At 55.4% G+C, this 15,169-nt stretch overlaps 5 protein-coding genes across 8 annotated transcripts; 3 read left to right on the top strand and 2 right to left on the bottom strand.

Annotated features, from left to right (window-relative positions):
- Positions 1 to 36: 36 nt before the first annotated feature.
- Positions 37 to 6,872, top strand: H257_12121 (hypothetical protein). The gene is made up of 6 exons (XM_009839234.1): positions 37 to 3,964; positions 4,010 to 5,130; positions 5,301 to 5,626; positions 5,769 to 5,882; positions 5,933 to 6,210; positions 6,277 to 6,872. The coding sequence occupies exons 1-6, from the start codon at positions 67 to 69 to the stop codon at positions 6,846 to 6,848; spliced, it is 6,309 nt and encodes a 2,102-aa protein (XP_009837536.1). The 5' UTR covers positions 37 to 66; the 3' UTR covers positions 6,849 to 6,872.
- Positions 6,756 to 9,157, bottom strand: H257_12120 (hypothetical protein). Of its 4 annotated transcripts, XM_009839230.1 has the most exons (7): positions 8,096 to 9,152; positions 7,961 to 8,021; positions 7,645 to 7,890; positions 7,517 to 7,582; positions 7,321 to 7,449; positions 7,102 to 7,160; positions 6,756 to 7,032 (listed from the first exon to the last, which is right to left on the bottom strand). In XM_009839230.1, the coding sequence occupies exons 1-7, from the start codon at positions 9,133 to 9,135 to the stop codon at positions 6,879 to 6,881; spliced, it is 1,755 nt and encodes a 584-aa protein (XP_009837532.1). In that variant the 5' UTR covers positions 9,136 to 9,152; the 3' UTR covers positions 6,756 to 6,878. The 4 variants fall into 4 exon arrangements, with proteins under 4 accessions (XP_009837532.1, XP_009837534.1, XP_009837533.1 ...); XM_009839232.1 differs by having other exon boundaries at positions 7,321 to 7,582; positions 8,096 to 9,157; XM_009839231.1 differs by lacking the exon at positions 6,756 to 7,032 and having other exon boundaries at positions 7,078 to 7,160.
- A 145-nt stretch (positions 9,158 to 9,302) lies between these two features.
- Positions 9,303 to 10,232, top strand: H257_12119 (hypothetical protein; the record flags this gene model as incomplete). Its single annotated transcript, XM_009839229.1, has 4 exons — positions 9,303 to 9,380; positions 9,429 to 9,727; positions 9,789 to 10,055; positions 10,172 to 10,232. 4 exons carry the CDS (start codon positions 9,303 to 9,305, stop codon positions 10,230 to 10,232), a joined length of 705 nt encoding a protein of 234 aa, XP_009837531.1.
- Positions 10,233 to 10,382: 150 nt separating this feature from the next.
- Positions 10,383 to 11,724, bottom strand: H257_12118 (hypothetical protein). The gene has a single exon (XM_009839228.1). The coding sequence runs from the start codon at positions 11,700 to 11,702 to the stop codon at positions 10,611 to 10,613; it is 1,092 nt and encodes a 363-aa protein (XP_009837530.1). The 5' UTR covers positions 11,703 to 11,724; the 3' UTR covers positions 10,383 to 10,610.
- Positions 11,725 to 11,913: 189 nt separating this feature from the next.
- H257_12117 (hypothetical protein) lies at positions 11,914 to 12,430 on the top strand. The gene has a single exon (XM_009839227.1). The coding sequence runs from the start codon at positions 11,943 to 11,945 to the stop codon at positions 12,348 to 12,350; it is 408 nt and encodes a 135-aa protein (XP_009837529.1). The 5' UTR covers positions 11,914 to 11,942; the 3' UTR covers positions 12,351 to 12,430.
- Positions 12,431 to 15,169: the final 2,739 nt, after the last annotated feature.

Raw genomic sequence — 15,169 nt, 5'->3', positions numbered from 1 at the left:
TTTTTAAGTGCGCGATGGAGGTGGTTATTCTTTATCCGAAGCAGGGACGAAGAAGGGGTGGTGCGTATGGACACGGACGAAGCCGACGAAGCGCACGTGCTGCAGGAGCTCCTCCTCCAAGAAGGCGAGATCGACGATGAACTCGATGAGGATGACGAGATGGATTCGACGAGTGAACTGAGCAGCCAGCAGTCGGCAGTCGAGACTAGTGACGTCGCAGCAGCGACAACTGGCGCATCAACGACGTGGAATTGCACCCAATGTACATACGAAAACAGCAGTAGCTCGTCCATTTGTGAGATCTGTGGCTCCCCGCGCGAAGTTCTTGACTCTAGCAGCGTCACATCGTCGTCCGCCGCGACAGCAAGTGCTGCTGGCGATGGACGTTGGGAGTGTGCAGCATGTACGCTATTGAACCCTCGTCAAGCGCATGTATGTACAGTGTGTAGTACCCCAAATCCTGCGAGCATGGGAGTCGCGCGATCGCATCGAGGACATGGCCTTGGGGCGGCTCTGGGGCTGTTCGAGAAAGCGGGCAAAGACGATTCATCGTCGCCCGCGGGTATTTCCAGCGCCGCGCTCGAAGCCCTCGCGAACGACAAGAAAGGCGGCGTGAAATTGGTCGACACGTTGCAGGCCATGACCCACAACTTGGCGATGACCGAAGCGTCGGCCGAGGGCGGCCTCGGGTTGCTCATGGGCCGACCGAAGTTTAGCCCAAAGACCGACCCACACCTCGTGACCGTCCTCAGCGGCATTCTCAAAACCAAGGCCAAATTCGCGCTGCAGCCGCGGTTGCTGGCATGCCAGTCGCTCAACTACTTGATTAAACTGGACATTCGCATGTCAGACGGGAAGAAAGCCTCCGAGTACATGGCCATGTACTTGGACATCATGGACGAAGTCGCGATGCACCACCAGCATGAGTCGTTGGCCAAGCATTTGGCCGAAGAAGCGACCAACGGGCTCGAAGTCGCGTGCCAGTCTCACCCCGCGGCCTTCCGCGACCTGTGCCAGCCCGATCCATTGGCCAAACTGCTTGGCTTTTTGACGTTTGCTAACACAATGCACGTGAACGTTCTGCTCACGACGCTGTCGCTGCTTCAAAAGGTGTGCCAACGGGTGCACTTCCACACGAAACCGCCCTCGTCGTCCTCGGCTTCCCACCGCAAGCCCGCGGCGCCCCAAGCCGCGCTTCCCACCATCATGGCCGCCCTGGAAACGTACATTGGCCACATCAACCCCCGCGTCCAAGTAGGCGCGATCAAGTGCATGACGGTGCTGTTCCACCGCACGCCTCTGCACGAACATTTGACGGCGTCGGTGACCCGCCAGCTGCTGCACATCATGGTGGCACCGTCGACGGACGACGGCGGCAGCCACGACGCCAGCCGCGCCGCCGTCGCCCTGCTGTCGGAACTCCTCGACGAGTCGCCGACAGTATTTACGACCCTGGTTGACCCGGACGTGGCCCAGCCATTGATGCAGCAGCTGGGTCCGATGTTGCAGACCGAATCGGTGGCTACGCCCACGCTGCGCTTCCTGTCCAAAGTCGCGGCGCGGATTGCCAGCCACCAAGCCAACGAGTCGACGACCCTCCAGAAGTTTCTGCTTGCATTTATCAAGGCAAACGCGGTGGCAACTGTGTCGTCCCTCCTCAAAGACGGCGCGACGCTGCACTCGCCGTCGCCGTTTCTGGTGGCGGTGACCACGTCGTCGGTGGCGATGGTCCGGCTGCTCATCCGCAAAGGCGCGCATGTGTCGGTGGAAGCGCTTCATGCCGCCGCCGACGCCCGACGGTGCGACGTCGTGTTGGTCTTGCTGCAGCATGGCGCGAGTCCCAATGCTGCCAACGAACATGGAGAGACCCTGCACCAAGTGCTGGCCAAGCACCCGCCGAACCATCCCGTGACCAAACTGCTGGCAGCTCGGCTGTCACCTGCGACGATGGATCACGAGGGTGTCTGCGACGATGGCCACCACCTCCACGGACGCCACCATCCCCATCGACCTTCTCGACCCAATGTCGACGAAGTGGCGTCGGCGGGTGGCGGGCTCGTGCTGGCCCCTCCGTCCGCAGGGGCATCAGCGTCGTTGCAGGCGCGGGAAGTGCTGATTGAAGACTTTACCCGCGCATGGAACGACATGGAAGAAGACGAGTCGGATGACCATTTTGACGACGACGGTGATAACGATGATGACATGCATTCAGAAGGAGACGACGACGACGACGACGAGGATGCGTATCATGACATGTATGGCGACGAATCGCACGAGGACGACGGGGACGACGACAGTGACGACGACGAAGACCAGGACATGACACATGACGACGAGGCCCTTCCTCCTCGTTCCAAGAAGGATGCCAAGGGGATCGCTGCGGACGTACGGGGCGAGTTCGTTTCGTACTTTACGCACGCGCTGTTTACGAGTCTGGTGCATGCTGTGGCAGCTGTGGACAACAAGCACGTGACCCACGCAGTCTTGTCCACGTTAGCCACCGTGCTCGTGTACCCGATACTCGAGTTGACGGAGGCCGACTTGGGTGTGTTGCTAGAGGTAATCCACGGTCTGTTGATGGAAACGCCCGCTTCCGGCGACGTCACCACCCCCAACAACAACGATGCCGACGGAGACGTGTACCCGACGATCCTCGCGCTGCGCCTGCTCCAAGCGCTGTCAGCTGTTCAGAATCCGACGGTGGTTCGGCACATGGAACGGCAGGGCATTCTGGAGCGCCTGCGGTCGATTGCGCAGCCTACCCGTACGTTGAACGCTGTCGACGCGGCCGTGTCATCTCTGGTCTCGGACTGGCTCGACACATTGCAACCGCTGGCGTCAACGTCGTTGGTGGCGAATCCAGTGGTTGCCCGGTTGAATGCCTTGTGTGAGCACCTCGAGACGTCCTGTGACACTGTCTTGGACGACATGCTGTCGTGCATCGACGACGGCGTCACAACGTACGAACTGACCAAATCGGCGGTCGTGCCAACGCTGCTGCAGGCGCTTTCGACCCGCACAGGCGCGGTCGTGTGGACGCCGAAGTGGCAGACGCTGGTCCGCCACTTGCATCAAGTCGTGGGGTTGCATGAATCGCTGCCTGTGATCAGCTACGCCATGGCCAAAGGCAAGGAATTCTACCCGTTGACGCGGCAATTGCGTCTCCGCATGCGCGTCGAGAAACGTACGGACGCCCCCCCCCGGAGCATCCATGCGTCGCCGCTGACGCTGTTTTCGTCGTTTGAACGCACCGTGTTTCGATGTGCGACACTGCGGGACCCCCAGTGGCTCCAGTACGCGTGGAGTTTGGTCGGCCATTCGATTTGGAAACCGTCCGACGGCAAGTGGGTTGAAGCGACCGTGTGTGGCTTTGAATCTGCGACAGGGTGCCACCTCGTGCATTGCCGCGACGAGTACGTCGAGGAGGTGCTGCATGAAGAAACGTACCGCCTCGTCAAGTCGTTGCGTGTGTGTGCGTCCGTGTCGATGGACTTGAGCGTGTTTGGGCGTCCGCCGGCGTTGAAACGAACCACGCCGGACGACGACGACGACAACGACGACCAGACTAGTCACCATGTGCGTCGATCGAAGCGCATCAAGCGACAGGGGGGCGAGGTGATCCGGGACGACGACGACGCCGCCGTCCACCCGCGGTTGTTGGCCGAGTCGTCGCCCCCATACGACAAGGCGCGGTCGCGAGAGCAACGGTTGATGGATGTGTTGCGATTGCAAGACATGTCGGCAACTACCCCGACCGAAGGCGACAAGGTGTGGGTGTCGTCGAATCATGGCGGATCGCTCATTTGCGTATGCGGGACGTTTGTGAAGAAGACAACGGCGTCGCAGGTGGAGGTTCAAGTCTCGTTTGGGTCGTCGCAGGTGAACGTGCCGTTGGTCGTGGACGAAGCCAACGTCGTGACATTTCAAGCCAAGGCCAGGCCTGGGTCGGCTGCGTCGTCCAAAGGTATTCTACGTCGTCGAGATGATGGACCTGATGATAATGGTGTAGTGCAACGAATGCTGGGGGCATTGGACTCGCACAGTGGACGGAATGGCGGCCGACCCGTGCTGGAACACCTGCGACGGCTGCTCTCGCGCTCCCGCCACTCGGACCACATTGACGCCGAGGACGAGAGCAGTACTGCCGCCGTCGCGTCGTCGTCGTCCTCCGCTGCCGCCGCGTCGTCGACGCCCCCTTCTCGCGCCAAGAAAAACAAGCAAAAAGCAGCAGCCGCCAAGCCCAATTCGCGACCCACCATAACCGCCGAAGACGAACTGTTTACGACAGCGTCGCCGCCCGTCGTTCGGGTGTTGCTCGGTTTGGGCGAGTCCAGCGACAAGTCGGAGGATCAACTGCATTGGCTCACGCCGGACGGCGCCCGCCTCAACGACGTGGCAGTCCCCGTGGCCCGGTGGTTGTTTCGATCGTTTGCAGCCGGACAAGTACCCGCGGCCAAGCCATCCTCGATGGAGGCGGACGACACAGTCGAGTCGGACACTCTTGCCAAGTGGTCGTTGGCGGAATTCAGCAGTTTCTGCAAACAACTCAAGCTTGGGCTGGCGCCGTCGGAAGAGTACTTGGCGTTTTCTGGGTACGCGACAACCGCAAACCAAGAAGACGTGCTGACATGGGCTGGCTTTTCGTCTTGGCTCGTGGACATTGTGTGCAAAGATGCAAAGTACTTGCGGGGCTTGGGCCAATACCTGGAGCACTTGGGCTTCGAAGCGGCGACGTTCCAGTCGACGGCGCCGTCGGTGCCGCTCATGGAATTTGCTCCAGACGACAACTTGTTTCAGTGTTTGACTCGGATCCACCCGTCGCAATCGCTGGGGTTGGTACCGTGGAAGTGTGTGTTCAACGTTTTTTGCGACTTTCAAGTGCGGTGGAAACGTGACGACGTCAAGCCTGCGACAGCGTTGCCTACGTCCGACCACAGTATCGCAGGACCACCCGCGTTTACCCAATGCGTCCGGCTGCTGCAGGTGCTGCACGACATGTTTGGCGATGGAACTACCAAGGACACGTGGCTCAACCCACAACTGTCAAGGAAGCTTCGCATGCAGTTGCAGGACGTGCTGTCAGTCACGAGCGGCACGTACCCGGCTTGGTGCGACGAGCTCGTGCAACAGGTATATATATATATATGTATGGAAACAACAAATATATATATATATATGGAAACAATATATATATATATATATATGAAACACTCATGTATGCATTGATTTGACCACGTTTTTGTTTTTCCATCTACATATATATATTACATATATCTGAACCTCTCGTGTACATGTATTAGACCAAGTTTTTGTTTCCGCTCGAGATGCGGTACACGTTGTTTCGGACAACGGCGTTTGGGTTTTCACGGTCGTTGCACTGGTTTCGCGACCATTTGGAGTCAGCGAATGACGAACTGACGATCTCGCCACTGCCCAAGGAACGAGCCAAAGTTGACCGCAGCGACATCCTCCACAGTGCCGACGCTGTCCTCAAGGTGCACGCCAAGCGCAAGGCCGTGCTCGACATTGTGTTTGTGGGTGAGCGCGGGTACGGCTCGGGCGTGACGGCGGCGTTCTATTCGGCTGTCGCCCATGCGCTGCAATGCAATGCCACCATGCATGTCTGGTACAGCTATACATATATGAACTCTCGTTCCTACTTGGTTCGATATTCAGCACACTAATACGTGACATACACATCAAATGTACATGTTGTGCTTGTCGACTACAGTCGCCAGACGCGAAAGAAATATATTGAACATGGGTAGGGTCCGAGGACATGAAGGTTCCACTGACGACGTGGTGCGGCATCCCAACGGGCTGTTCCCGGTCCCCGTCGCGGCGGCGTCGGACGCGCTCAAAGATCGATTCCGACTCATGGGGTACAACGACCTACGACGTAAATGATTGGTTGAGAGTGGGGTTCGTGTAGGCGTTTGGCTGGGAAAGCGCTGCAAGACGAACGGTTGTTGCCTCTGCCGCTGTCGTCGCACTTTTTAAAGCTAGTGTTTGGCGAACGTGTGGATGCTTCGGATCTGGCCGCCATCTTCTTGGAGCCTGGCCGCATCCTATCGCAACTACACACCGTGTCCAAGGCTCTGCTGCAGACGACACCGAAGTCCGACGTCCGGATTGAAAACATGTCGGCTCGCGACTGGCTGGCGGCAGTGGACCTCAACTTTGTCGACCCGATCACACAAGCCGAGCTAGGTACTACCTAGTACTACCCATCCCCCATCTCCCCATCCTCTATAACTCACAGTCCTTTGCAAGTAGAAACCAATGGAAGTGCCAAAGCTGTGACAGTGGACAACCTGCACTTGTATGTGGCGCTGGTGGTCGAGTCATGGCTAGGTCGCGGCGTATCTAGCCAAGTGCAGGCGTTTCAAGAAGGGCTGGGCGAGGTGGTGCCGCTGACCAAGCTCAAGCTGCTGTTTGTGGACGAACTGCAGCTGACGCTATGTGGCACGGCGGACGTCGAGTGGACCCACGAATCCCTCCGCCAGACAATCAAGTTGGCGCACGGGTACACGTCGTCCAGCGAGCCCATCGAGCACTTTATCGAGGTGCTTGTCGACATGACGACTGCCCAGCGCCGCGCGTTCCTCTTGTATGCGACAGGGTGTCCGAACCTCCCGCCCGGCGGCGTCGGGTTTGAGAAGCTCAAGCCCCAGTTTGAAGTCGTGCGACGGGTGAGTCCGGACGGCCAGGCGGCGGATGCGACGCTGCCGTTTGCACGGACGTGTACCAACACCCTCCATTTACCAGCATACTCGACGAAAGCGGTCTTGGCCAAGCAGTTGGAGTACGCCGTCTTGAACAGCAAGGGCGTGATCGATCGAGATTAATAGAGTCCATGGTGTTGTTTTTCCTGTGGATTACTTTTTGGGCTTTTGGCAGCCCTTGCCCCACTCGACGCTGCACAACTTAGACGCAATCTTGTACTGGGTGCCGAGGTACTGGACGACATCTTGGCCCAAGTTGCCTTGGATATGCACCTCGACGTCTTTGCCGTGAAGAACGATCGTGGCGCTAGGAAGATGGCCGTGTCAGTCACACCTCGTTCTACTGTATCATCGTCGAATGGTTGCTTGTTATTACCTGCAGGCCCACTTCTTTTGGGCGTCTTTTAAAAACGCATCGGGGTCGAGGCCAAATTGCTACATACCCCACATTGACAGACATGTATGAGTACTTTCCAATCATAACCATGGAACGAGGTATGTACTAGGTACTAGGTACATATATACCGAGGTACTAGGTCCATATATACCGAGGTACTAGGTACTACAGTAGGTACTACTATATATAATTATATACCTCAATGTTGGCCACGATCGTCACTGGTTTTTGGCGTTTGGTCAGCTCCGTCTTAATGCGAATCGGTCGATATTCCCCCACCACGGGCACCACCGGCTGCTCTGGGTACAGTTGAATCGAATGGTAGGGCTACCCAATGCTCATTAACTTCAGTTTTCACAACTAAAGGACAAGGGCGATTGGAGGATTTACAAACCCGAAGGCGTGACACCAAGAGCTGGAGCACGTCTTGGCGCAATAACTTGTCTGGGTACCCCGCCGCCTACACGTATGTACAACAGTCGTGGATCGTACACTTGGTGACATAATCGCAATGCAACGTACCGGTTTCTTCTTTCCTGGATACAAGGCATCGGTCAAGATCATGTCCAATTGGACATATTGGGGCTCCCGTGGGTGTACCAGTCCGTTCGTGGCAATGTACTCATTCAACAGGGCCCGGACATCGGCCAAGTGGAGCGCCGTCGCCTTGGTGTCCGCCCCCAACAGCTGCGTTTGCTGCGTCAACCGGTACAGCTGCACCACTTCGGGGGCATACTTGCCAGGAACAAACATACCCGCCGTCGCTTCCTACATGTCGACAGGATCGTCCTCATCATTTCGGAATGTCAAGGTTCTAGTGAGGAGGAGGGGGTCGTACAGCCTCCAAGTCGACGGCGACGTTCATTTCCGAGCGATGGAGCTGGTGGCGACTCACGTCCCTACACAACACACAAACCAACCATGTCGACGGGGGTGAGCCTTCCACTGAAACATCAGCAGGTGGGGTTCGTACGGATGGGTCTTTCGAAACAACGTGATGGTTTGGACGCCGTCGTGCTCAGTCACGTCGACCACGCCTCGGGACGCCATGTCTTTGAGAAACGTCGAAATCTTCTTGTACGAGGTGCCCTTGACGTTGATGGCCGTGCCGACGGGACGACATGGCAGCACCAGCGACGCGTAAAACCGACTGGCGAGCATGGGCGCGTCGCTGGGCTTGACCACTTTCATGGCTTGGTAGAAACTTCGCTCGAGAAGGTCATCTAGGTCGGCTTGGGACCTGACGCTTTCACCTTCTTCTTCATCGTTGGCATCGTCCTCGTTCGGGCCAACATGGACGGTAGACGGTGGCTTCTTCTCCTCTATTTCGTCACCCTCTAGCGTAATAGCGTTGATGTCGAGTACTTCAGATGCTGTAGCTTGGCTGGCTACTTCTATGGGAAGGATTTCGTTGTCGGTGAACCCTTCAGGAAGGTTGCGCGAAAGAAGCGACTGAGGGTTCAGTTTCGAGAGTTCGTCAAACACAACATGCAAAAGTTGCATGGCCTTGCCTTTCCATCCCTGGACGGCGAGGGTTTCCGCGTCCACAAGCATGTCTCCGATCGCAAATGGCATCGGATTGCCGTGCACGTACACGGCACGCAACTGTCCCTTGAGGAACGGATGGTCAGTCGAATGAGATTGTTTCAACACCCCGGGCAGCATCGGGTCTGCGCCACGCAGCAAGAAATGGCTCACTGGAGAATGTACAACAAGCTGCGGCAAGTGCGAGCGCAGCGCTGGCTCGTGCCAAAGTAGGTACACCGACGGCACCACGTCGCCTTTTCCGTGGACATCGAACGCCAGCACGTTCGAATCGGCGTCCGTGAACAACACCGTGCGGCTTGGAGCCGCCAGCTTGATCTTGACGATTTCCGCCTTGGCCAGGAGGTTCCATGGGAAGCTCGCATCGCTCTCAATGCCACAGGACTTTAACAGGTCCAACCGAACCTTCTTCACATCCTTGCCCTTCAGCCGCGTATTGCCGCTCGTGTTGAACGCTTTGGCGAACATCGTGACCAAGTTTTCACAGACCTTTGAAATCGGATTGAACCAAAACTGAACCATCAAAACCTTCAATTATTAATATTTACAACTCCAATCTACAGTACTGTCAACGATCAACTGAAAAATGAAATTTTGAGCGTAAAACTTCAAAAGAATACGACACCACCGTTACAATGACTGGCACGACGACCGCCAAGACAAACGCCAAGCGAGTGTTTTCCGATATATCCACCGAGAGCCCTGAGACCAATGTATTTGCAATGCTCAGTGCGTGGCCCCCCAAGGTGTCAAAGTACTAGGGGGAGAAGGGGCGCCTCCGCAACCTCTTGGAGTTCGCGGAACCCCTAGACCCCGACGACATTAGAGATCGAATTGCTCTCTTGGCGATCACCCTCTTGAACGGCGCGTCCGTAGAGTATGCGATGGATTTCCCCACAGAACAAATTAGTCTGGAGGACCCCCTCACCACCGCGCGAACTCTCGTCTCCCCCAAGGACCGGCACCTCTTCGAGACTATGCTGAGTGGGGAGGACCTCCCTCCCATCGACTTGGACAACGAAATGACCCTTGTCACAAAGACAGGGAAATCGCTCCAGAAGTTGTCGGGACAGACACCGGGCTGTATATTATGCGTACAATCGGCCAAACGGAGATGAAAGTCACGCCCATGAGTTTACGAACGAGCACACCAAGTTCTGGCGCGACTGCCACCCCGATTTGGTCCCTCTCTTGACTGCATGCTCGCGCGTGGTCAAGCTGACTCTAGCGGGCATGCCCAAGGACTCGACCCTCAGCCGGCAGGACTGGATTGAGTACTGCGCACTGAAGACGGTCCTTGCTGCGTTTGCAGATGCCCAACGCAAGATCAATGAGTCCACCTCGCGCATGAAAAAGGAGAATGTGGCGCTGTTGAGAATCACCGGCCCGTTCGTTGCAGCCTACCACTCTAAACTTCCCTCGGACGGCACCCTCTGCAAGCCCCCATCGCCCCCGCGAAGAGAGATCGAACCCCCGCCTACACGATTAGTATGGATATCTCCAGCGAGAGGAAGGCTACGTGCGAAACCGGCAACTTCAAGGCTGAAACGCCACATGCCCCGTAGGCTCCACGACCAAATTACAAGTGCCAATGTAGCTACACATACTGCAAGTAGTGATCAACATATCGTGGAAAAAAAGCTCAATGCACGAAGCAATCAAAAGTCAAACTCATTCCGTGTCATGCTTTGGTCATACTCCGAGTACTACAGTTGTAACATTGCTCTATTAATAGTACTATTATTAATAATAGTACTACTAGTAGTTCATAGTATCTATACAAAAATCGACCGATTGATTTCGTGAATCAGCACAAATATACAAATTTGAGCTTTCAGCCAAAATTTGTATATCATTCTAGATATCCCATACTACCTACCAAAGAACCCAGACAACTGGGATGTACTGTACATCTACCCGATGGTAATGCTACTTGAGTTATTCTAACTGGACTGGTTGGTCGCGACCGCTGCCACAGCGTCCGCTTCTAATCGAGTGCACACAATGGTGGCCACATCTTCGTCTCCCAGTGCCAGCGCCATGTCGAGCAGCGTTTCGCCCTGGAAGCCTTCAATTGTTGAGTCCAATCCATGGGACAAGAGCGTGTCCACGAGGGCGGCGTTGGAGCAACCAAACGCCGCCGTATAGCCCTGTGCGTTGGTGGCGTTAATGTCTGTGGTTGGATGCTGGAGCAGCAGCTTGACGATGGCCTCCATGTCAAAGCAAACGGCAATGTGCAGGGCCGAGTCTTCCGAGTCAGGCAGCTTCAAGTTGACGTCCACCGTGCCTTGGCCAAGAAGAAACGATACGATGTTTTCATGTCCACCGCGACATGCCAGTGTCAGCGGGGTGTGCACCTCGTCGTCGGCGGCCTCGTCGTCGTCGCACTTGTACTTGAACACGGCGTTGGCCATGGCGGCGTTGCACAGATCCCCGAGCACATCCACGTGTCCCGCATCGATGGCTCGAGCCAATGCAGGTGTGCCAAGGGAATGATTGTGTTGGCGCTTCTCAATGTCCGCGTCAAAATCATGGACGAGCGCGTGGACGAACGACGCAGCACCGCAGTTGGCGGCCTGCATGAGCAGCGTCCATCCCATGTCGTCCAACAAGTCGATGGGGACAAAGCTGTCGCTTCGGAGCAGCGCGAGCGCGATCTTTTCAAACCCCGCGAGCACCTGGACGCCCTCGTCTTCGATCTCCTTGATCTCGCCTGCCGTGTCTTCCTGCGCCTCGTTGTCGTCCAGGTTTCTGCTCAATGTTTCCGTGTATAGGGTCAAGGACGACATGATGCATTCGTACTCTTGCTGCCACTTGTGCATCCAATTCATAATTACGAGCAAGCACTCGAACGATGTCCCGGCGCCGGCAACAGTGCGAAGGCGATCCACGTCCACGGCCTTGATGATGTCTAGCAAAGCGGAGCCGAGGTTGTCCTCGTCACCATCAGCTTCTCCTTGATGTCCTGCTGCTACGAAGTCGAATGCTTCAACGCCATGATGTTGCGATGTCTTGCTCGGGCGCTTCGTCCCCATCCCCGTCCGTCGTATCCAAGCAATACTGTAATGCCATCGATATTTAGACGTCTGAATAATATGTTGGTTACAAAGTTCACGTTTTTTGTTCCAAATACGACAAATATTTTGCGAATAATTGTATAAACTGGTTGAACGTTTTGAAATTATTTGTCGATTTTGACTTTGTTTTCACACTATTTTGCTACTGTTTTCATAGTTTTTGATAATAGAGAAAACGCACGTGCAAGCTCGGACGAGATGGCTCGGCGAGGCACCCAAAGTGCGCAAGGAAACCTCATGGGCGGCAATGTGAACAACCAGAACGACTACCTTCAGAAGATACTGGCAGAGGTGGACCCCAAGTTCGTCCTTCAGCCGGGAGTGGAGGAGCTGCTCATGGACATGGCGACAGATTTCGTGCACGACGTGACGTCTGCGAGCGGTCGGTTGGCCAAGCACCGTCGAGCGACGCAAGTGGACGCAAAGGACATGCAACTCGTGCTGGACAAGAGCTACGGCATTTCCGTGGCGGCGAAGAAGAAGCTGCACGCCCCCTCGAACAAGCCAAAGCCCGCCAAAACCTCTGTCCACATGCATCGTGTGGCGCTCAAGCGTAAAATTCTCACCGCCGTCCACGCGCAAAAGAAGAAAGCCAACAAGACGTAGCATCCCAACTCTTGCAGCACGTCCATCGCGGGATATATCCGGCGCATTTGTATAACATCAACAACCCACCTGTATATGCATCTTATCGTTAAACCATCGAGAACCCGTTTGGGGCCGACGACGGCGGCGGGTTCGTCTGCTGCTGCTGCTGATGTTGTTGGTGATGTGTCATGTGCATGTGCATTTCGTGTAGATACGAGTGTGGGGGAATGGGGTATTGCTGCATCATTGGCGGCGTCAACCCTGGAATCGCCAGGCCCATGCTCATGGCAGAGATCATGTCCATGTCGGTGGTGTTGGTGGCAGAGTCGGACGACAACACAAGTGTCGACGGCGCTGAAGTCGTCGTCGTCGACGGGGGAATTGGCATAGGTGATGCCTTGGCCACTTTGTCTTTTCGCGAATTCAGGTCGGGGGCTTTGGCTTTCTTGGCTTTGGACGATGATGTCCTGCCGTCGACTACCGCGGCGGCTGGCAGCAGTGACTCGTCCTTGCTTAGATCCGATTCCAACGGCATCTCAATCCGCGCTTTGTGAAACGCCGCAACGTACGTGTCTGCCTTGTAAATTGATCCAAAGTGATTCAAAATCAACTAAACGGCCAATATCCCAACATGTTAGTACTACATAGCTAGTAGTACAACAACATATATAAATACATATATATGTACCTGATCTTGGCCGAAATGGCGCGCCGCGGCAATGAAGTGGCGGCATGGAATCCCCAGTTGATGCATACTCGAACACGTACACGTCCCATCCCCCAAATGCACGCGAAAGTTGGCCTTGGGCCGGGCGCCAGACTTCCACACGTACGCGAGCAGGTCGTCACTGGGTCGGGTGGTGTACTGCAGCGACTCGTTCACTTCGTCAGAGTATACATGTTGGGCTCCAGGCGTGAGAATCGTCGACGCAGCCAGCAACTGACCCGCCAATGTGCTCTTTGCAAACGTCAGTTCCATCATGCGCGTCAAGTAGCTGTAGAGTAAATCGAACGGGGCTTCGTCACATCCATCGGTTGTTGTCGCTCCGTGCATGCCTACGCTAGTTCGTCAGTCTATATCCGAGATGTACAGTATACGAGGTACATTTAAAATATAATGGATTTGATATAAAACATATGTTTTGGAATAGAATAAAAATACATTATTAACCCGTTGAACAGTTACAATTATTTAAAAAAAATTAAAACAATTGGAATATATATAAGTATTATATTACATGTATGTGAAGTACCTGTCGTATACGATGTAGACGACCAGTTTTAAAACAATTGGAATATATATATATATGTATATATTATATGTACATGTATGTGATGTACCTGTCGTATACGATGTAGACGACCATTTATAGTACCGAGTAGACGACAGCTGTCCCTTGTACGACGTCCAGTGCGTCGGGTCGAGCTCACGAAGGTACGCCGCGGCCGACTCGTTCACTTGCTCCAGTTGAAGCATCGTCTGCACAAACCCTGCTTCGGTTTCTTGAAAGTGCAGCTCCCACACGAGCAGCTCCGCTGGGCCCAACTTGGCCACGGATTTGTCTTGATTCAGCGCTTCCACCAAGCTCTTGATGCAGAATCGAATGGTGACAGTGGGCAGCGCGCGACGGACGCCGTCGACGACCCCAGGGTACAGGAACGTGCACACGACGGGGACCTCGTCAAAGCTGAAGCCCCGCTGCGCCCGAGTGATAAACCACTCGACGTGCTCGGCCGATGGTTCTGGAACTAGTCCAAACGCGATGATCTGGGGCTGGAAGTTGCCGTCTTGGCCCAACAACAGCACGACATACCCCTTGTAGTCGGGACAGGTGGACGGAATGACTTCGACGCCGACAATTTTTTGAAGCGCGGGCGCGGCATGATGGCTGACGCTGGGCAAGACAAACGCGCGCACAAAGTGACCCATGTCGCTGGCTGTGTAGTCGGCAATCGACGGAGAGTTCTTGTCGACGAAGGATGACAGTAGCGACGGAATGAACTTGTAGCTTTCGACCAAGTCGTCCTGTGAGTGCACGGCGATGAGCTTCTTGGCACGATATGCCAGTCGCAATGGAATCTTGATGCCTTGTTCAGCAGACGACAAAAAGTCTTCGGTGAGCAGCTTGCCGTTCGCTTTGGAGTGGGTCACGACAGCCTGTCGAAACGATGCCATGTCCGCCAACTGGCGGGCGGTTGGCTGTGCCGCGCCGACGCAAGTCTCGGAATGCTGCAAGTTCATGGAAGAAATCTTCCAGCTCTCCGCCTTGGGCGCGCGAAGCACACGGACGTACCACCCGCAGTTGTCGCACGAACAAATGTACTTCTTGTTGCGCCCGCCGCTCGTCTTCTTGTCCATGCGCGCTCGCTTCTTCTGCGCAAAGAGGGCGAAATCATTCACCGCCCTCGACGCTTCCTTGGCGCTTCCCCATCGCATATCCTGCGTCAGCACCAAGTCACGCCTTCCAAAGGACCCTTGAAATAGTTGATGGTTTGGTGCATCCAACCCAACTGTTGCCCTTGGGTGGCTATCTCCCGCTCCATTCGTACTACCAGAAGCATGCCGTTTGCTTTCGTCCACGTTTCGCGCATTCTCACAGCTTTCTGAATGGGCGGAGTCGACGCTCACTATCGTCCATGTGCCCAACGCCGACATATCTTTGACGACCTCGACGTTCCACGTGCACTCGTGCTGGTTACGATGCCGACAGATCAAGCGCTTGGCGTCGTCCCGCTTGAAGGCTCGGTCAACTTGAGTCTCATGCTTGTGCAGGGAAGCGTCCTCCTTGATGGCTTTGACTGCCGCAGGAAGAGTTGCAAATTGCGCGCCATGGAGG

This window comes from Aphanomyces astaci, assembly GCF_000520075.1.
Source record: "Aphanomyces astaci strain APO3 unplaced genomic scaffold supercont1.39, whole genome shotgun sequence".
Classification (NCBI taxonomy): Eukaryota; Oomycota; class Saprolegniomycetes; order Saprolegniales; family Verrucalvaceae; genus Aphanomyces; species Aphanomyces astaci.
The sequence above is the reverse complement of the archived record's forward strand: the minus strand, read 5'-3'. Positions and strand labels throughout refer to the sequence as shown.